Source organism: Triturus cristatus, chromosome 4_2 (genome assembly GCF_964204655.1).
Source record: "Triturus cristatus chromosome 4_2, aTriCri1.1, whole genome shotgun sequence".
NCBI classification, from domain to species: Eukaryota; Metazoa; Chordata; class Amphibia; order Caudata; family Salamandridae; genus Triturus; species Triturus cristatus.
Genome location: NC_140586.1, coordinates 36947448 through 36970244, shown reverse-complemented (window position 1 = coordinate 36970244; position 22797 = coordinate 36947448). Strand labels below are relative to the sequence as shown.

Genomic DNA, 22797 nt, shown 5'->3' with positions numbered 1-22797 from the left:
GACTTCATTAAAATTCTGCCTGTCCTCCTCAGACAATTTAGGAGCCAGCTGTTTTGTAGAATCCATAAGAGCGTGTATATAATGACCCAAAAGATAGGTGGCATTTGTGGACTTCAAGGCCATACTCGCCGAGGAGAACACTTTCTTGGCCGACTGATCAAGCTTTTTCGACTCCCTATCAGTAGGAACTTGTGGAAATGCCCCAGATGACTTCTTTGAACAGGCAGCTTGAACCACCAGACTTTCAGGAGAAGGATGGGATGTAAGAAAGTCTGGATCTCCTGGAGCCGCCCTATACCTCCTAGCAACAGATTTAGACACTGCCGGAGCTGAAAAGGGCTCACGCCAAACCTCCATGATTGGCTCAGTGATGGCTTCATTAAAAGGAAGCAAAGGCTCTACCACAGTGGAGGGAGAATGAAGAACCTCCTTCAGGATGTTGCATTTAAATTCAGCCGTTGGGAGCTGCAAGTCCAAGAGCTCCGCTGCTTTCCTTATGACAGTGTCGTAAGGAGCCACATCCTTAGAGGGAGCATCTGTAGGAGGAGAAAGCTCCCATTCTGGGGACAAATCAAGGCCACTTGCCTGTTTTAGTTCCTCAAACAAGTCATCTGACTCTAGGAGCTCACCCTCTTCCATTTCTTCCACCTGATACCTCTGCTCTTCCAAAATTCTCTGTGCCTCTCGCCTGTATCTAATCCTCAGAACCGGCTTTCGGCGGCGCCGCACACGACTCAGACGGAAACGGAGTCGAACACAGATCCGGAGGTACAGCCTGAGACGAACGAGGTCGAGTTGCTGGAGCCGGAGAAGAAGGAAGCAGCGTAAACATCCTCGGCGCCGGGAAATGCCATGACGGCGCCGCTGGAAAGAATGGCATAAAGGGAGCCTGAGCATAGGCCTGAGGAACCCCCAAATTAAAGGCCATTGGACCCATGGGACCCGAAGGTGCTCCAGAGGGGTACATAGTTCTAGAAAAGACACTATACATGGCATTCAAATAATGCGATGGGTCTGGTCCCGGGCCAGGAAAAGGGGGGTAAGGCTCAGACTGAGGCATTACCGGACTCGGGCCAATCGGCGCAGACAGTGGAGTCATTGGAGTCGATGACTCATCAGGAATAGGAGCCTCTTCCACCGGAGCCAGAGAATGCGTTGGAGATGGAGCCGGAGCCGGATAGCGCTCCGGAGAAGCTGCAGGCGAAGCCGGACAAACAGGTGAAGCCGGATTCGACACAGAAGGAGAGGGAGAAACATAGTCCTTACGACGTCGAGGAACTGGTGAAGTCGATCTCGGAGCCGTTTCCTTATCCGAACGGCGTATGCCTCTTCTTCTTTTTATGTTTCTTTGACTTTGAAGCATGACCAGACATCGACATCGAACCCGACCTCGACCTGGATTTTGATCTCGAACGCCTTCGACCTCTCTTCTCCTTCCTCATCTTCGCTATGAATAGCTTGGCTTCTCTCTCCTTTAATGCTTTTGGGTTCATCTTGCGGCAGCAAGAGCACCCCTCGACGTCGTGATCCGATGACAGGCACCAGTCACAATCCTCGTGTGGCTCCGTGATGGACATGTGTTTTCCACACTTTCTACAGGGCTTGAACCCTGACTTCCTTGTCGACATCCTTAAGAAAGAAGCAAGATGAGACCAGAAACACAGCAGAAACACAAAGTAACTAGAAAAGCTACGGAGAGTCCCCAAAAACCGTTAGCGTCGACGGCGCGGAAAAAAGGGAACTGACGTCATCCCGCCGACGAGGCCCTCTTATGGCTCCAGTGACGTCAGCGGAGCTGCGAGCGGAGCCATTCTATTGTGACATCGTCCTCATCGGCGTGGAGAGCTACAAAAAAATTCCGAATGTTGCTGGCGCAGGGGATATTCACAAGGTGAGGAATCCACTGGCAGATGTATCCATCAGAAATGTAGAAGCACGCTCATTTGCAGCACTGGAAATATCTGATTAAGAGACCTTCCTTCTGTGGTTTAGAAGTCTCTCTTCTCTTTTTGGACCTAGGGACCACCAAGAATGGACACCAAGAGAGAGAGGGGCAAAGGTTTTATTCACACAATCATGTACAAGACATTCCAGTGCCCCACTCCATCCAAAACTTTAAAAAAAGCGAACACATACAAATATGTTCAATAAAATCATTACGAACATTATTTTCACCATGCGCCAACTATGGACTCCTGTGGCACTGAATGATTATTTGAAGGGAGAAAGAAGAAAACACACTCCATCGCCAATATCTTTTTCCTCCATGCGGTTGCTGAGGATTCCTTTCTGAGTGCTCACAGCGTCTCTCAACAAAAGGCACCAGCTATACGCATACTATCTATATTAGGGTATAGAAAGCAAATGGAATTTTTATCAAGGCCGTATTTCTTAGCATTAAAAATCTATGCAGTCCCTGCTCCTACTTTCATTTGCCCCGCTTCCTGATTTTGTCAACTCAGTCCCACAAGCTTAAGTACGCACGTGCAATGCAACACTGGGTCTTCTTTGATTTTTAACAAAGAAGACATTGTGCAGAGCATGACATTTTTACCCTATGCCTTTACCATGTCAAACGATGGGTAAGAAACTGAATGGGCATCAAAACTGAATACCCTAGCGGTAAACCCACCAGAGGGCGAATTCCAAGGCCCTGAGTAGGGAAATCTTTATTCAGGTCTATTTAAAGGGCAACAGAATGGAGAGAATCTTTGGGGTGCACTATGGCAGCAGAGGTTATGCCCATTTCCATGATTCTCGAGAACATAGTAGATGATTGTGGGATCTCAAATGGTTTATAGCAGCAGAGGATTACAGGATATTCGATGAAGGGGTGGATGTAGCAGCATAGACTTATGAAAGTGAACCTCTTGAAGGCACAGTGTATGGACAGGCAATGATTGGCAGCGAGAATTTGCCAGACCTTGATATAGCATCCCCTTCCCAAATAGTATAGACAGCTTGTCCCACATAGTTAAAAAAATTCACATATATGCATGACATTGAATTGTATTGTGTTGATAAGACCTCTCTGACACACTTTGTGCTAGGCTGTAGACCATGCAGGGTAAGCAGATGTTCAAGGTATACCAGAGCTTATCAAAGTTTCCTGTGGGACAAGAGATCAGTTCTTCGTAATCCTGAGGCCTCCCATCCTTTCCTGGACAACAGATTGAGGTGGGACGTGACAGAACCCCGAACCCATCCCGCCCCCCCAACACAACTCGCACCCCGTCCCAAAACCTGAAAGCGTTTTAAAGTCTGCTCAGTTGGCAATATCAGCTGATAGTGGTTCTGGCCTCTTCAAACCATTCAGCACTCCCACATGAAACTCACTCCTAAATGACCCCCACCTTCCCAGATCCTCATTTTAGGAGCTCATGTAGTAATCTCAGGGGTGCGCCAGGGCTCAGTGCTGAAGTGAGAGAGGTGATGAAGTGATGGCCACTGTCGTCAGGGGGAAGTCTCTTATCGCTTGCTGGTCCTGCGTGTCTCTTTGCCGTTGCTGAGTGGGTTTGTGGTCGAGGCACTTCCATTGGGCGGGTTGTTCGGTTGGCTGCGTGTGATCCTGCCGCCAGGTGGGTTGGAGCCTTGCGCAGGGCCACCAGGGCCAGTAAGGCTTACTCCATTTCCATTCTGGTTACTTGTAGCTGAGGATAAAAGGATAAATACAATTAAGCAAATGCTGCTAACAAACGACTAATCACCACTGAACCTCAAAATGAGATGTAATTATACCAAGCTAAGTCCCTCAAAACTCACATCCTCCATCTTGTAAAAGTATGAAAGAACAGAATTATAATGAATTGAGCCCAAATATATAGAAAACATATATCTATTGAACCTTTATTTTGTGACAGTTTCCGAGAGACCCTTGTTTTCATGCTGTTATATCTTCGTTCAAAGCAGGAACAGTTTTTAGGTCTAGCTTGGCAGCACAGCTGGCGCCAGACGTAATGTAATCAACCTACAAGAGAGCTTTCAGGAGTACCACAGAGAGGGGCTTTGTTTGACTCCACTCACATGATGATAGCCAGGAGTACATGTTAAAAATGATTCCCCTCCATAAAGCTATGTTTATTTGGTTTATTTATCCGGTTCTTCAAGCTAGGAGCAGTATGGCTGCCTGAACATGAACAGTGTTTGTTTTTCGCTGGTAGCAACACAGCTGGGAAGAGGGCAGTCATGAGGAATGTGTTGCAGCCCCAGCACCCACCCATTCCATTAATACATTTAGACCTCAGATTGGAGTTTTGTGTGAGCTACACTAATGCACATGGATTTTTAAGTCTGGTTCAGTGCTCTGTCACCTGACCTTATTTGATCAATAAAAAAGTAAAAAAAGATTTGAGAGTACTACTGAGCTAGGGGCTTAGGCTCCAACTACATGATGGTTCACATCAGTACAAGATTTGATTGGACCAAATGTGTGTGCTTCCTCTAAAAAAACTGCTTGTATTTCACTTTTTGTCTTGTGGTAATTCTTATACTCGCTACAACAGGACTGAGTTGATTATGTTGGCAGGCCAATGATCATAGCTAATAGCCCAATATGTTTGTTATGAGAAAGGCACTAGGCATTTAAATGTAGTTTGTTATTACTCCATACTAAAGCATACAGACAGCTATTTTGTTACACGGAATTTCACAAATTGCCATAGTAGGCCGTGGATATAGACCGTTTGCTCTGTTATAATCCTTGTTAGGCCCGCTTAGTGATAGTATTTTGCATAGTCACTGTTATTTTGTATACCTTTCTTATTTTAGGATTGTGTCTGATGGTTGTCCGGTGGAAAACTTATGCTCAAAACTGTAGGCCTGAGCTGGTTATGTACAGGGAACATGTCCAGTGTCAAAGATCTGGTCTGATTTTTATGGAACATTATGACAAAGACAGTGAGTCTTAATTGTGAAAGTATTTGTCAAAGCAAGTAAACCTTTCACAGTTGGTTATCGCAATGTGTTACAGACAGGTATTTTGTTACATGTAATCTCACAGTTTACTGTATTCGGTAAGGACGTTGGCATTGGCCACCTTCTCTGACAAGCCACGGAGGTTATCACTGTGATTATTCTAGTTAGTCCCCATTGAGAAGAATTTTATATTATTTTGCAAGCTGTATTTTTCTACATATTTGTAATCCTATTACCTTATGCATGATGGCTGCCAGTGTGTGTGCTTAATAGGTCAATATTGGGTAAGGTGTAAAGCCAATGGTAAAGGGTTAATCCGTTCATTGGGAAAAGTCATACCAGATTTCATAGGGTTGATCTGTTTATTATGAAACATTATGACAATGGCAGAAGGCCTGACCTACTAATTGCAAAAAGCATGTCTTAAAGACAGAAGGCTTTTAAAGGATGGGTTGTTATTACTCTGTGCTTAAGACTGTAGGCAGGTTTTTCTTACCTAAAATTTCAATTTATTATCCACCCGAGCATCGAATAGAAGATTTGTACTGTAAGATACCCTGTTACGCCCAGTTAGGTGAGATAGTATTTTGCATTTGCAATTTCATGACTCTATGCCTAATGGTCATTGTGTGCAAAGCTTACACTCGGCACAGTAGGCCCAAGTTGTTTATGGTGACAACCCAATGATAACAGCTATAGGCTTGATTGGTGCGCGGGGCAATGTTATACCAGAGGTCATCGTTCCGGCCTGTTTACTATGAGAAGTTATTACAAAGGCAGCAGACCAGGCTTATTTATTATGCATGTTTAAAACCAGTCATCCATGTAAAAATTTGTAATTATGTTAATTTCGAAAAAGTCACTTATTATTGCCTATATAAATACATAATTACTAAAATTATACAGAAATGACAGCTCTGAGTGTTGCATTTCCAGGATGATTGGATTTCTTATCTGGGCTCAGAAACAGACACAAAAAAGACCAGAAATCGATAGTGTACCCTCAAAGGCTCTAGCAAAATTCCGGAACTTCAAATGGAATTGGTTACTTGCAAAATACTTTACTTACCACTTGGGTCAGAGTAAAGAGGTTAAGAAAAAGTAAATCTGCAATTAACTGACTTGTTTGCATGACGACATTTCGAAAGCTAAGTGGATCATACTAATTCAGCATTTTCATCCAACATTTTTTTTTTTAATCAAGAACCTTTTAGTAACGATCACTCCACTCAAGCTGAAAACTTTCAGGATCTAATGCAAACACTATAAAAATCACACATGACCAGGCACTATGGCCAGGCCAAAGGCAGCCACGCGCAGGAATTATCCGACTCATGTGTCCAGTGCAGCGTACAGGCCTGCATCAGTCTTAACACAAACCCTTTCTCCCCCACACTCTGGAATGGGGATCAGAGCAGCAAGTGCCAATTGTAGCATTTCACCTGAGGCACAGCTTGGCGCAACGGCAGTTGCTGTAGGGAGGGTAACTGCTTCTCTTCGTCAGCTGATGACGGTAGGGGTTAGGACGGGCAGTGGTAGAAAAAGCTCTGTACCTGGAGGTGCTGACGAGCTGGCACTAGCTGCACTGGCACTGGACGTTGCTCCCTCGTTCTGTGATGGGCCCTGTGGGGGTTGGAAAAAAAAGGAATCAGAAAAGCCAGCAGCATGATCACCAATGTATCTACCCTATGCCCTAATACTCTCTTCCAAACATTTTGGGCCTTGCAATTTCTGCACCCTGTGTGTGCCATCCCCCAACACTTACACTTCCTCGATCCTCTCCACTAGTTTACCACCCAAAACAATGACTGCTTGCAGCCATCCTCCTATTTGGTTCCAGGAGCTTCCAGTCCAGCTTCATGAAAACCCTACCGTGCAGGCCTGCACTAGTCACCCGCTGTTTCTACAAATAACCTCTTTTGCTGCCCCACACACACACTATTCAATGCCACTTCAATTCAATGCCCATTCTGTTCCAGAACTGCCCCACCCACAATCATTCCTCAATTTCCTAGGCTCACCGATTTATTTTGATTCTGCTGATTTGCATATTCTGGGTTGGGCTCACTGAAGTTTGGCACCTCGGAGTACAGCATGCAGAATCTGGAAAGGAAATTCAGAGCATCACATGAGCCTGAATATTTGTGGCGAGGGAAATAAGAGACCTGAAGCAGGAGACGACAGCAAGCAGCTACGGCCCTAGTCATGCAGTACAAAATCAAGCAAAGGGCGGGGGCAAACTTGGGTAGCGAAAGACTCCTCATTTAATGTCTGGCAATGGCTACAGGCACTGAGCTCTCTTATCGTCTCCCCAGAATATTCATTCAGTTCCTCCTATACAGAACCCCCTTCCTGTCAATTCCCAACCAAGCATCTATGGCACAGGGTCAAACCACAACATGTAAACGTTCACACTGATTGTTTGGTGGGTGCCAACACCTTTCAACATGTGTTTTGTCCTTAAATTATGTGTAAATCTAAAACAAGTTTTGCCAGTCTTGCATACAGTCTCAGGACCTAGTTTGTTGCAAGGAACAACCAATGCAATGACTGTTCCACAGAAGGGGTGATGATAACTAGAGTCCCAGGCTTGTCTTCTCAGGATGCCAAATAGGTCAGTGGAGATATCGACACAGACCACCAAATAAGTGGTCCAAAGGAAACTGCAGCAGGTTCAGACTAGGCCTGGGCAAAATTTGGGAATTTTTGCATTACGCTTCTTACAAGAAATTCCCAAAATTAGAACATTACGCCACTTCGAATAATTATGTGCCAACTGCAGAATGGGGCAATGTGCTGTTGAAGTTTACTGCAAATGCATCTGAAAAACCGGATGCGAGCGGCTGTTGTTCACGGTGCTGTGTCAATGCATCCTTGCGCCAACAATTACCGCAAGGAGGCAATTCGTACAAAAATACAGCAAGAAGTAACAGATTTACATTTTGCATACTTTGTCTGTACTTTCACATAATTACGCAAAAGCAAATTACTCAAATTTTGCACACCCCTAGTTCACATTGGAAACTAAGGTGTGGAAATCTCAGGAATCTGGGATTGGAGGCGGCCAGAGGAGATGTGCTATTTAGAATTCGGCTGCAATGGTTGCGGCGGCAGGCGGTCGGGTGAGTGAGGAGGAAGAAAGCGGAGTGAGAAGCAGGTGAAAGCCTTGCAGCGGCAGCCAGGGACGGATTGGTAATGCAGGCACTCTGGCGAAGGGCCGGTGTCTCAGTGCCCTCTGTGGGCCGTTTTTTCCCCCTTTCCCAGTCCACAGAGAGCACTGTACAGGGAGAGGAAAGCAGCATCGCTGTGCGGCTGTTCAGCGATGATCAGCTGTGGCCTCTCCTTCACCCCCTGCCACGCAGATGGTGGGCTTGGGAGCAGATGGTTGTGGCCAGAATCGGCCTCCCAGCGGGCCAGGTGTTGCTCAGACCATTGACCCATTTTTACCTCGGCCCCCCTGGGGCCCACGCAGCCCTGAAACAGTGTTTGCATTAACACCTCGCCCACAGCCCTGCTCATTAAGGGCATAGGGAGAATGGGTCACACTGCGGGGGCCAGGTGATGTTGAGAACTGGCACCATCTTCACCTTAGCCTCCCTCCCCCCACCCCATGTTGGCCCAGCAGCAGTGTTTTTGCTTTATTCCCCTCTCCTGCCAGGCAATTGCCTCGAGGCATTGAAGGGCTGGGGAGGGCTGAGTAATTTACAAATAGCTGGGGCCTCGCTGTTTTTCAGGTGCTCCTGCGCTGGAGAACTGGGGAATAATATTTTAAGAGAAAGGGGCCTCGCTGTTTTTCAGGTGCTCCTGTTCTGGAGGGCTGGGGAATAACTTTGTAATAGAAAGGGGCCTCGCTGTTTTTCAGGTGCTCCTGCCCTGGAGGGCTGGGGAATATTTTTTTAATAGAAAGGGGCCTCGCTGCTTGTCAGGTGCTCCTGCCCTGGAGGGCTGGGGAATAATTTTTTAAGAGAAAGGAGCCTCGCTGTTTTTCAGTTGCTCAGCTTGTAGGACATTGTCTCCTTGGCCCTGTGTCCTTCCCAAAAACAATATCCTTCCACTAACATTCCTTGTGTGTTTCATGAAAGGGAACACCCGCGCATGTTGGCCATGCCCCGCGAATGTGGGCCACTTTTTTCGTCAGTGCCCGGGCCAAATTGTAATCCCATTTTGAGCCTGGCGGCAGCTGCATAGCGGACCAGGTACGCAGCTGGTAGCGCAGGTTTTTTATAGACCACCCAGCACAAAGGACAGCAGTGGTTCGGACACTATGAGCCTGGCCAAGTGCTGTAGGGGTGCAGAGACAGCCAGCTTAGTAGCCGCTGAGGCTTGCACCCACACCGCCTTACTCATTCCTATCACTCCATACCGCCGCTTACATCGCCGCATTGTCAGTTTGCTTTCCCCAATCCCCGCTAGAGGTCTGCCTCAGCCTGCCTTCAGTGGACATTGTTAGCTGTTAATATCGGTTGACAGCAGAAGGAAGTTGAAGGAAGTCATGTGCAGGATTAACTGGTCGTTTATCTAGGAGCACATTGAGGACTTTGCCGTGGAGGTGGGAGGTGTGTGAGACCACTCTACCATCCTTTTCTACCAGCCTGCACTTGTGCCAGGCGAAGTGAGCGCAGTGCTTCATATAGGCCACTGCCGAGGGTAAAGCCTAGGTCCCGCACAGGCGGCTCCGTTAGGCTCGGGGAGCAGCTTGCAGCACTTGAAGTAGCTCCCGCTCACCTTGTCCAACATACCCTTCCTTCAGACGTTTACCTGCTTGTCCATTTGGTTTATCGTACACATCTTGTTTGAGGGCGACTGGCCAAAGAAATCATCCAAGCACAGCTGGGGCTGCTGGTAGGGCCCTGCGGGCTGGTGCTTCACTTTTGGTGCTAGCTTTTGCTGCTGCTCCCTCCAGTTGAAATTCGAGGAGCCTGGGTGAAAGGGTCCCCTGTTCCATCTCTGGCACAAAATGCAAACCCGCAGCTCTTTGTTAGTAAACATCAATAGTGAGAGGAGCAAAAACAAAAAAACAAAAAAAAACAGTACAGAAAAAGAAAACACACCTCCTTGTACGCAGTAAATTCTTCAGAGGTGCAAAGCAAGAATCTCCCTATCATCACCGGAAATGGAATCACAGGTTAGGGAGCCTGAGTGCTTAAAGGTGTTGGTAGCCCAAGATACTGGCATCAAAAAATATTTTAAGAGCAAATACAACGATAAATATGACTTGGGGGGGGGGGGGGGGAGGCAGTCACATGCCGCTCTCATTGATTTTACTAAGGGTTCACTGCAAAACCTATGCTTGCCGACGCCACTACTGCCTAAGCTGGCCAAATCTACCATGTCTGATTTTGGCGCAGAATCACATGATGTCAAAAATGCAATACCCAGGAGTGGGAGACTTGTGGATAAAGAGATACTTCCATCTAAGTATTGCTCCTCAACAATGACTTTTTTTAATGCGGAAAGCCTGAACTAATTGGACCTTCTCATCACTAAGGTTAGGACCTCTGCATTGGATTAAGGGTTATAATAATAATAATAATAATAATAATAATCCACATTTGTAAAGCGCGAACAATCACCCGTAAGGGTCTCTAGGCGCTGGGGGCCGTCGGGAAGATTAAGCAAGCTATTGCCCAGAGTCACATGGTGCTGGGCTAATCTGCCACTGGCACCAGGGATCGAACCGTGATCCCCAGATTCCAGAGTCAGTCACCCTGGCCGCGGCGCCACACCTCTTCCTGCTGGTAGGCCTTTGCTTTCTTAGGGGCCAAGCACACCTCGCCTTTTAGGAGAGACACACAACCATCTTATTCGCCACTGGAGCAACGCGCCCTGGACGCAAAGTTGGTGGACAAGGTTCCACTATCTCCTAGAGTGAAGGTGATCAACACGGGTCTCATGTTTCTGCTGTAGCGCAGATTAAATCTTCACCACAGCTAGAGTGCACTATCACCGGTTTCAATGACGATCTAGATGTATCTACCTGCCAAAGTCAGTGTATCACTAGAAGGCCTGGAACTAATGCATCTCTAGCAATAAAGACTTCTCCTGCCTCTCCGTCAGTTGCTAGTTACTCACATCAAGTCTGGACTTCGAGCAAATGGTCTGGTAAAGAGAACACTCAGTAGAATTCAATGGAAAAAAACATTTCTTCACTAGGGAGAGTGGCTAAGATGCATGCGGACAAATGCTGTTCAAATTATGATCCAGCAAAACATGGCAGATCACAGTAAAGCAATTGTCTATAATTAGATAAACTCTAATCACTCACAGGCAGCGATCAACGCCAAGTAAAGATGTCACGTGCTTTCCCATAAAATGTTGGTGAAAACTAGCCAACCTCCCAGCTGTTATGTCATCTCTAACCCCGGACTTGAAGAGAGAGATTCAAAATGTACAGACCTGCTACTATTCTACTAGGCTCCCTACAATAAAGAGAGGAAGGCATGGATTCTGAAACACTTTGAACTATTATCACGACACCCATGCCCAGGGAGGGTTGAAGGCATCAGATGCTACTTCTAGCAAGGAGAGGCAACCAAAGAATGGAACAATATGAAATCAGTTTGCCTTCTCTGAGTCGGTGCGCCAAGCCAAAATTAACAGTGCACAGCTGCATACTCTCCCATCATGTCAACAAAAACAGAAAGAACGTTTACGAGAACTCAACAAAAAAACTATCTTAAAAAGGGGGCCTCATCTGAATTTTTTTTCCCCGGTTTTCTTCAAATCAGGGCCACTGTGTGAAGATAAAAACATTGTGGAAACTAAGATTAGCATCGGCAATGGTCAAAATACCAATAACGCTAGATCTCCCTCCTCCAGAGGTCTGCCTAGGTCAGGGGATGCAGAGCAGCCAACAAATACTGCCATTATTGCAGAGTGCTCTATCTTCCTCGATAATACTGCCACGCTGAGCCTTCTTCATTTGCAAAGCAAGGAAATAAAGAAATCTACTGCAGCAGCAAGTGCCAGTTTACACAAACTTCGCAAACGGAGCATTGGGTTAATCTCATTATACCATCAAGGGGGGATGGGGCCTCATGAACAAATGCTCCTGCGATGGCGGCCCTTGGGGCTAAGACGTCGCATCATTGGAAAACTTGTCCATGCACCATGCCCCAACAATAATAGGCAGAAAGGACTGGTAAGCCCCCAAAACAATTGTCCGGGGAACCCTGGAGGCCCTCCAAATTGCAATGCAATGGCTACACCGGACGATACTGAAGGGGGAAAGCAACACAACGTTATATTATATCCTGCATATGCTTCATGTGGCAAAGACGAAATAGAGGAACTTACTAAAGTTATTCGTGGCTATTCCAAGCTTGAGAAATATAACCTCCAGTGATATAGATTTCATTGCCTTAATTGCAGGTCTAAAGGAGGAAAATAATGAAAGAACAGAAATCTGCTTCCTTGATAAAAGCACTGGCCAATGAGTTCATGCGGAAAAACAAAAGTTTGAACAATGGGGCATAAGGATCGTCAAATCTATTAAAGCAAAATATCCGCCAATCTTTGAAATTCCCAGGCAGCCAGCAAGAGATCACCATGAAACGAGACCTGTGCCTTTTAAGAACTCTTGGTTCTGCAAGATGCCACTGAATAACTAGAAAGTACATTTAACCAAAAAACGCAGAACAATTTAACAATGCATAAAGATCTTGAATCAGGCAGAAGGGCCTGTTGGCTAACGGATGCAACTGTAAATAATTGGGCCAGGCCACCAGGCACCATCCAACATCAGGCCTAGGCCAAGCTTAAGCCTGCATTCCAGCATGTTTCATATGTGATCATGGAACATTAGGGGCTATAGTAATTTAATCTCCTTGCGTGGATACTTCAATCACTTACTCAACTTCAGCATAATTTGTTTAGAAGAGACCTGGCAAGTAAGCTCAATTCCCTGGTTAGATTACACAGAGTATCATTCTGCAGCAATAATATCTCATTATAAAGTGTGATCATATTAAAACTTACTACATCGGCTAAGCAAAACAGCTCACTCAGCTCTTTTGTGCTCGCAAACATTTATATAAATCCCAATAAGGATAAGAAAGGGGAGACAACACATTATTTTATCGATACCCTGAATCAATTACGACCCAACAACTTTTTTTTTTGTTTTTTAACAGAGTTTTATATAGCGCAAACTTGACCCGAATCGGGTATCAGAGCGCTTTACATAGCACCAGTTGCATTACAATAGGGCCATTCATTTTTTGTTAGACACGGGGAGATTAAGTGATTTGCCCAGAATCACAGGATGTTCAGACTCGTTGCCAAGACTCGAACCCAGTTCCACAGAGTCGAGGTCGACTGCCCTAGCCGTTAGGCCAACTCCTCTCCTTAAAATCTGTATGGCTATTGACAGACTACTTCAATGCTAACCTGCTTACGATAACGAATGAGCAGGTATGGCTCAATAGTGAAGACAGCTATGGAAAATGTAGCCATTAAGCATATCTGTCCATCAGAAGCTCAATGTTTTGCACTACCCAAACATCTGCCTTGAATACCATAGGTTTGTGTTCTTTGATTGGCAGGAACATCACCAATCAAGATGCTGCATATACACACACGTCCCATCAATGACTGGCAACACTTGACTACCTGTAGACATCGATTCAGCACTTTCATTGGGCCTCAAATTTCAAAATTGACCATACTCTTATGAGTGACAATGCCATATTGTCTTGATCTCTCACTCTGGATGCCACCATTTTGCATAAAGAAATCATACTGGGACATCAATCTGACGTGGAACCTGCCATAACGATCCGGTGGGCGGCAGATCAAATGGTAATATGATCACGCAAATACAAGCATACCTACTGCCCTCGCTTTTCTTCAAACCTCAACATCTAATTGAAGGATGGTCAGAATTCAGATACGGTTTATTAAAGTTTCTTGCTCCATCGCTGCCATGTCCTCAGCCCCATTGCTCCTATTGCCCACGTTTTCCTAAGAGCCAAGATCTCTTACTGCTAAAAAGACACCTAAACAGAAGCATAAGGATACAGCAAATACAGCCTAGAAAAAGACACTTAAAATCCTGTGCAAAAATTATAGGCGTCGCCTGCATGAAGAAAAACAGCGTTGGAGGATGTAAAATGGAAGGATGCTTTTCAAGCAATAAAAGATACAGTTTCTAAAAAATGTTGGGTCATGGTTCAAAACTTGTCACAAAGCCCCCCCAAAAAAATTATTCAACATCTCAGCATCTGGATTGTTAACATACATTTCCTTGCTATGTGTCAACACTCTTACTTCGCTACCTGTGCCAACGATCAATCAAGATATAACAAGAACTGGTACCTCTGATGCAATCTCAAACCTTATTATGGAGGACATGGTTGTCAATGCCTGGGGTATGACACGCTCAGCAGGTGTTCCTGGCCCAAATGGTCTCCCAAATTGTATGTTCAAGGAGGGAAAAGGCTGACCCCGTTCAATGATTGTCTAACTAGAAACCAGGTGCAGAAGAGCTGGCAGGGTTCCCATCTAGTTACAATCCTCCAGAAGGATTGGATGTGGAGAGGAAGTGTTTTGCAAAAAAAAAAAATCATTCCAGCCACACAAACAGGTTTTCCAAAAGGGCAACAAGAGAGATATCAATCTGTTATATATAACGGCACTAATTAACTGCTTTAAAAAATAGGGTGCAGGCCCCATTTTAAAATACTTTATCAATTTTGCCACAGAGTTCAATAAAGTTGACAGAGGCTTGCTTTGAGCCAAACTAATAGCTTGGGGTATCCCACCACATCTCTAGACTGCCTTCATGAACCTTTACTCAAATACATGGGTGATAGGGAGAGTTTTCAGCAAATGGTCAACATCATCAAATATCTACACAGAGGCCTCAAGCATAGCTATATTTTAGCCCCCTTACTTCTTAATCTGTATTTAGTCCATTTAAATAACCATCTAAACTTAGCCAAACTTTTCCATCCAAAATTGCAGGAAGAGGTCTACAGTTATTGCAGTATGCCAACGATACTATTTTATAGCATCAAACAGCAATAGGGGTACAGAGATCCTTGACCATCTTGGCAGATTACTGCAAAAGTAATAACTTCAACATCAATAAGGCAAAAACCAAGATTCTAACTTTCGGAAAAAGGAACATCAAACAAGGGGCTTGGTTCATTAATGGTCAAAAATTCAAAAGACTTCCATCTGTGCAAATTGAGGCACTGTTTACAACGGCAAATGCTTCTATTTTTGCCATTCAGCGCCTCCTTAAATATCTTTTAGGCCCGGTTCTCTCTGCCATTTACAAAGGTATTGACTACAAACTTATGCCCAATCAATCAATCAATCAAAGCATTTATATAGCGCACTACTCACCCAGAGGGTCTCAAGGCGCTAGGGGAGGGGGGTCCGCTACTGCTCGAACAGCCAGGTCTTGAGTTGCTTCCTGAAGGCGAGGTGGTCCTGGGTCAGGCGGAGGTGGGTCGGGAGGGAGTTCCACGTCCTGGCGGCGAGGAAGGAGAAGGACCGTCCCCCTGTGGTGGCTCTTCAGATGCGGGGGACGGTGGCGAGGGCGTGGCCGGTCGATCGAAGCTGGCGTTTGGGAGCGTAGAAGTTGAGGCGGCTGTTGAGGTATCCTGGGCCTTGGTTGTGTAGGGCTTTGTGTGCGTGGGTGAGGAGACGGAAGGTGATTCTCTTGGTGACCGGGAGCCAGTGCAGGTCTCTCAGGTGTCCGGAGATGTGGCTGCGACGGGGGATGTCCAGGATGAGTCGTGCTGAGGCGTTCTGGATCCGCTGAAGTCTTTTCTGGAGTTTGGCGGTGGTTCCGGCGTAGAGGGAGTTGCCGTAGTCCAGACGGCTGGTGACGAGGGCCTGGGTGACCGTCTTCCTGGTCTCGGTGGGGATCCACCGGAAGATCTTTCGTAGCATGCGCAGGATGTTGAAGCACGACGAGGAGACGGCGTTGACTTGTCTGGTCATGGAGAAGGTGGAGTCCAGGATGAAGCCCAGGTTGTGTGCGTGGTCTGTTGGTTTGGGTGCGCTGCCTAGGGCGGGGGGCCACCAGGAGTCGTCCAGGGGGAGGGTGAGGATCCCAGGATGAGGACTTCCGTCTTGTCCGAGTTCAGTTTCAGGCGGCTGTTCTTCATCCATTCGGCTACCTCTTTCATCCCTTCGTGGAGGTTGGCTCTGGCGGTGGCAGGGTCGTTGGTGAGGGAGAGAATCAGCTGGGTGTCGTCGGCGTAGGAGATGATGTTGAGGTTGTGCTGGCGTGCGATGTCTGCGAGGGGGCTCATGTACACGTTGAAGAGGGTTGGACTGAGCGAGGAGCCTTGAGGAACGCCGCAGATGACTTCGGTGGCTTCAGATCTGAACGGGGGAGGCGGACTCTCTGTGTCCTTCCGGCGAGGAAGGAGATGATCCACTCCAGTGCCTTCTCCTGGATTCCGACGTTGCTGAGACGCTGCACTAGTGTACGGTGGCAGACAGTGTCGAAGGCCGCGGAGAGGTCTAGGAGGAGGAGGGCCGCTGTTTCTCCGTTGTCAAGCAGAGCTCGGATGTCATCGGTGGCTGCGATCAGGGCGGTCTCGGTGCTGTGGTTGGCCCGGAAGCCAGACTGCGAGAGGTCGAGGGATCCGTTCGTCTCGAGGAAGGCGGCCAGCTGCTTGTTGACGGTCTTCTCGATGACTTTTGCAGGAAACGGGAGCAGCGAGATGGGGCGGTAGTTCTTGAGGTCGGTGGGGTCGGCTGATGGCTTCTTTAGTAGGACTCGTTGGTCTACAAAAATTGCCTATAAAGCTGGTTGGATCTGGTGCAATGCCAGTGCTAAAGGTGTTTATTTCAGCTACCTGCTTGTACGGTCTAGGCTCAGATTTGCCTGGAGTTCAAGCTGGTTCATCAAGATTATGTTCTGTATCCACGTTTTCTTTCTTTGTGCCAAGCTAACATCAGCTAAGCCGGGATAAATCAAGCAGCTTCTGTGGGGTATTATTCAAGATAAATCTTCAGAAATGCACAATTTTTACTAGGCAGCGATTAATCGGCTAGCAGCCAAAGAGCATATTCAAGCTGACTTACTACTGAAACAAATGATCAAAAGTACTGGTGATACAAGCCAGGCTTATGTCAGCTCATGGTGATTTATAAGCCATACGTTCAAAAATGAAAGCTCATTTAATAGTTAACTATTCCATCACATTTATTGTGCCCATCTAAACTTCACATCAAGACACAACTACTCATGCTTGGCCTGATTCCACTAAAAGCGTACAAATATGGGCAATTAACAGGCGGTCAGGATGTTTTATGCAGGGGTTTTCGCTCCACAAAGAAGACTCTCTCCCATATCCTCTGCCTACGCTCCTTTCTGTTGCACCCCAGACATTACTGGTTTGTACTTTTCTTCGGGCAATTGAATATTAGATCCTGCAAAATTGAAGTTGAAGAATGTCTGAAAGGGGAGTCATGGCAATTGTCTGCAAGATTTTTAAAATTTATGAAGGATGCCACAATGATGTTGAACGCCGAGTCATTACGGAATTAGTGGGTCACTTAAGTTGCTTCGGTTGGTGCTCAGACGGACTATATCGAACAACTCTGTTTTAATTTTTAAGTCAAAGTGTCTGCTCTATTACCTTCAGCATTAGAAATTATTGCTTGTTCCTGTAGACCGTGATATGTACCACATTGAATTGCATTAGCACCTTTAATAATCTAAGGAGAAATGCTTGTATCTGTTGTGACTTTGAGGTAATTGTTCATGCTCCTCGAAAGGCTACATGTTTTTCAGCTTCCATCTAATTTGCACAGCAGCCCTTGCAAATGAAATAGGTCTCATTCAATTCCAACAGTTGATCTACTGGCCCGTAGCTGCAGGCTTTAAAATTAATTAGTAAAATTAATTATAATCTGCATTGGAACTACTGGGAAGGAGAGATGTTGGTTTTTAATAAGACTTTGAAGCAACCATCCAAAACTCATGAACTTTTAAGACCTAGTAGTGCGCCCCGTGGTGCATGCCTGAACCCTGGACCATTGTGTGATTCAGCTTGTCAATGACGAGGAGACAGGTTCACTGCAACTCTGTCTCACGGCCCAGCCGGCATACGCGCAACGAGGCTGGAGCCTTGAGGGGGACCGGAGGACGATTGGTGAGATTTTTAAAGGAAAGACTCACAATTTGAAAACTCCGCACCGTTTCAGTACAATACCCTATACACATAGGGGTTATTACATTCAGTCACTACCTAGCAACACTCACCCGTTTCTACAGCATTCTGGGAGCTGTAGTTGTGGCAGAACTGCAGTGGAGTTGCAAACATGTGACCCTGGGTCAGCGGACTTCCGCCAATGGTAGTGCTTCTGGACATTTAAAGGTGGGGGTGGAGTTACCCTTTGCTAACAGCAGCATCTGAGGAAGGCCGAAGGGCTGAAATGCATTATGCACACGCTGTCATGAAATAAAGATCTTCTAACGTTCTCCCCCGAGTGGCCTCTACCTGTTCTTAACGGAGTGGGCGTTCTTTGGAGATATATATATATATATATCATGTCAGTAACGTGGGCCAGCAGCGGCAAACAGGATTGAGGATGAGTCCACTTGCAGGGTCCATACAGGACAAGATTTGTGTGCTATCCGGACCATATTTCCCACAATGCACAGTCTCATTCGAGCTTCCCATTGGTGGGAGTGCAATATGAAAATGGCGAAGTAGGTTCAGCGCTTGCACACACCGTCTCCGTTAAAGCCTCTGAAGAGAAGCATATGGAGCTTCGAAACGCGTCAGGCAATTCCACTACGGAGCGGCTCCTACAAGCGGATCCTCGTCCATGCCTATCATAAACAAAGCTGCTGATCGAGTGCTGCTCACCAGGTGGACAACCTTTGGAGCAGAATATAACACGCGGCCGTCCTGCCGCGGAGCTTGCACCACCCCGCAACGTTACGGGGGCCACCTGACATGGTAACTATCATGTCAGTAATGTGGGCCAGCAGCGGCAAACAGGATTGAGGACGAGTCCACTTGCAGGGTCCATACAGGACAAGATTTGTGTGCTATCCGGACCATATTTCCCACAATGCACAGTCTCATTCGAGCTTCCCATTGGTGGGAGTGCAATATGAAAATGGCGAAGTAGGTTCAGCGCTTGCACACACCGTCTCCGTTAAAGCCTCTGAAGAGAAGCATATGGAGCTTCGAAACGCGTCAGGCAATTCCACTACGGAGCGGCTCCTACAAGCGGATCCTCGTCCATGCCTATCATAAACAAAGCTGCTGATCGAGTGCTGCTCACCAGGTGGACAACCTTTGGAGCAGAATATATATATATATATATATATATATATATATATATATATATATATCCAGGCTCGTTGGGGTGACCACAAGGCAAGCAGCACTCGAACACGACACTCTTTTCCCCAGTAAAAGCATTTATTTGGTATGCACAGCTTCGCTTCTCAGTCTATTAGCATACGACTGCCACCTGACGCGTTTCGTAGTTCACTTCCTCAGAGGCACCGCAGTCGAAGGAAGCAAGCCGGGCCACATCCTCCTTTTTAATCCAATCATCCGCGGATATGCAGCTGCTCTGGATGAGACAAAACGCAATGATTAATGGGAGATGTAGTCCGTAATTACTTATCCATAGATGGTTGCTTCCTCAATAATTGCAAGTTCATAGCTCTACATTGAGCCCCAAGGAGTGAAGCCGCGCTCAATCCATGCGCCGTGCTCCACATTGAGCCCCGTACCTCGGAACTCGTGGCCCCCTTCACATGGGGTGGTGCTCGCTCAGCGGCTGGCCTGCCGCTTGTTATATCCAGGCTCGTTGGGGTGACCACAAGGCAAGCAGCACTCGAACACGACACTCTTTTCCCCAGTAAAAGCATTTATTTGGTATGCACAGCTTCGCTTCTCAGTCTATTAGCATACGACTGCCACCTGACGCGTTTCGTAGTTCACTTCCTCAGAGGCACCGCAGTCGAAGGAAGCAAGCCGGGCCACATCCTCCTTTTTAATCCAATCGTCCGCTGATATGCAGCTGCTCTGGATGAGACAAAACGCAATGATTAATGGGAGATGTAGTCCGTAATTACTTATCCATAGATGGTTGCTTCCTCAATAATTGCAAGTTCATAGCTCTACATTGAGCCCCAAGGAGTGAAGCCGCGCTCAATCCATGCGCCGTGCTCCACATTGAGCCCCGTACCTCGGAACTCGTGGCCCCCTTCACATGGGGTGGTGCTCGCTCAGCGGCTGGCCTGCCGCTTGTTATATCCAGGCTCGTTGGGGTGACCACAAGGCAAGCAGCACTCGAACACGACACTCTTTTCCCCAGTAAAAGCATTTATTTGGTATGCACAGCTTCGCTTCTCAGTCTATTAGCATACGACTGCCACCTGACGCGTTTCGTAGTTCACTTCCTCAGAGGCACCGCAGTCGAAGGAAGCAAGCCGGGCCACATCCTCCTTTTTAATCCAATCGTCCGCTGATATGCAGCTGCTCTGGATGAGACAAAACGCAATGATTAATGGGAGATGTAGTCCGTAATTACTTATCCATAGATGGTTGCTTCCTCAATAATTGCAAGTTCATAGCTCTACATTGAGCCCCAAGGAGTGAAGCCGCGCTCAATCCATGCGCCGTGCTCCACATTGAGCCCCGTACCTCGGAACTCGTGGCCCCCTTCACATGGGGTGGTGCTCGCTCAGCGGCTGGCCTGCCGCTTGTTATATCCAGGCTCGTTGGGGTGACCACAAGGCAAGCAGCACTCGAACACGACACTCTTTTCCCCAGTAAAAGCATTTATTTGGTATGCACAGCTTCGCTTCTCAGTCTATTAGCATACGACTGCCACCTGACGCGTTTCGTAGTTCACTTCCTCAGAGGCACCGCAGTCGAAGGAAGCAAGCCGGGCCACATCCTCCTTTTTAATCCAATCGTCCGCTGATATGCAGCTGCTCTCCCGCAAGCTGTATGCCGCCACAAGCACAAGTATGTGCTTAGAAAAAGACCTGTACGACGGCTAAAGGTCTCATATGCAGTGCATGCGCACTGCGTAGGCGAGACCTAAAAAAAAGTAGTGCTTGAAAAGTGACCAGCGGCAGGGCAGAAGTAATTCATCCATGCTCCAGCAGAGGGTAAAACATAAGAAGCGGATGGAAAGCCCAAAGAAACTACTGAATAAGAAACAAGCAAATGAGAATGACAATATAGCCAACCAATGGCTTTAAGCCCAGTTTTCACCAACAGAAACCTTGCACTTTCTCGTAGGCAAGACCTACAAATTTGGGCCCTTGCACTTTCTTTTTAGGTCCAGCCTGTGCAGCGCATACGCTGCTCTGCGTGGCGTGCTGTATTCAGGTAGAGACTTGAAGCTCTGCCCATTTTTTTTCATTGGCTTGTGTCACTGTCAATTGTAAACTGTGGCTGTTCATTGGTCAATAGGCTTAGTAGTCCTTCCTTAGTACCGCCTTGTCTCATTTTGTAACATCCCACGGCGACATCCCCTGTTACGTGTGTTGTTACTCAGTAGACTTTAATTACAGCCTCCGAGCACTATTTTCTCAAATAGCTTTGTCCTGCCTGTTGCTGCATGCAGGATACGCTCTCTTCTAATGCTTTTTCAAAAATTTTATAGCATGGGCGCTGGCATTTGCAATGCAATAGGTCTCAAATTTGCGAGAGTTTAAGCTATTGGCATTGTAAATGGCAATGCCTTTTATTTATCGGTTTTAAAAAGAACACATAAATAAAAGGTATTGTCATTTACAAGGCCAGTAGCTCAACCTCTTGTAAAGGCGAGACCGATAGCATTGCAAATGCTTGTTTTTTCTTCAAATTAAGCACTTCATCTGTGGGCGGGACACAGATTGGCTCTCTGCCCATCGGACCAGACTTCTTTTAATGGAACAGTGAAGTCGACTCTGCGCTTTTCCTCAAACACATTGTAGAGGCATTTTTTGACAGCTAAATGGGTCCTGTCTCCCATGAGGATCAAAAGGGGCTGTCTGGGACTGGCATGGCGGTTTGTGCTGCCGCTTTTCTTACTGAACTCGCCAAGGAGCTTTGCCTCTTTAGCAACCTCATGTGATTGCATTGTGCCAGCAAGGCTGGATGCCAAAGCAGCTCTGCTGTAAAATCAGGGATTACAAGGATGAGTAAGAGGGGGCAGGAGGGGGCGTGGGGGTAGGGAAGAGGGAGGGGGCTGAAAATAGAAACAGAGAAAGATAATGTAGAACCAGGAAGAATGGAAAAGGGGAAGAGACCAGAGAAAGAGAAGGAAGAAAATGGTCAAATATGAGACCGAAATTGGAAGAAGAAAAAAATAATATACAAAGAAAACGATAACGAGAGAATAAAAAGAGCAGCAATGATTGGAGCAGGGTGATGTTTGAAGAGAAGAAGATGGACAGAATAAAAGACGAAAAATGGAGGAAGAAGGAAGGCGAAAGTGAGGGAAGAACGAAATCAAAGAGGGGAGGATGGAAAAGAATGAAAGGAAAAATAAATTTCAAAGATTGCAAGAAAGGGAAAATATAGGAAAAAAGAAAGAATGAAAGAAGTGAAGGAAGGAATTAAAACAGAAGAGTGAAGTGTAGCAACACAGCAATGAAGGATAAAAAAACTTAAGACTTGAGAAATGGAGATGGAAATAACATAGGTCCCAGGAATGTAGTGGATAGGGTACCGAGGAAAAAAGAATTAACAACGAAAGGAGGGAGTAAGGAGGGCAGGCAAAAAGAAGTAAAAGCAGGGGGGAAGGGGGAGACGGGAAGAATTGAGGGGACAGACAAACGAGGGCAAGGGCAGGAGTAAGGAGGGAGGAATGAAGGGCGGAACCAAAGTTGGAGAGAAAAAAGGAGGAAGGAAGAGAAAAGGAAAGAATGGAGGCAGGACGAAAGGATCG

At 46.5% G+C, this 22797-nt stretch overlaps 1 protein-coding gene across 4 annotated transcripts in view; it reads right to left on the bottom strand.

Moving 5' to 3' along the window:
- Positions 1 to 2044: 2044 nt before the first annotated feature.
- NABP2 (nucleic acid binding protein 2) overlaps positions 2045 to 22797 on the bottom strand; it is a 44417-nt gene continuing 23664 nt past the window's right edge. For all 4 annotated transcript variants that reach the window (XM_085600311.1, XM_085600312.1, XM_085600314.1 and 1 more), the window contains 3 exons: positions 6936 to 7017; positions 6468 to 6537; positions 2045 to 3650 (listed from right to left, as the gene is read on the bottom strand). In XM_085600311.1, the coding sequence (XP_085456437.1) occupies positions 3469 to 3650; positions 6468 to 6537; positions 6936 to 7017 (334 nt within the window). In that variant the 3' untranslated portion in view covers positions 2045 to 3468. The remainder of the gene's footprint in view (positions 3651 to 6467; positions 6538 to 6935; positions 7018 to 22797) is intronic.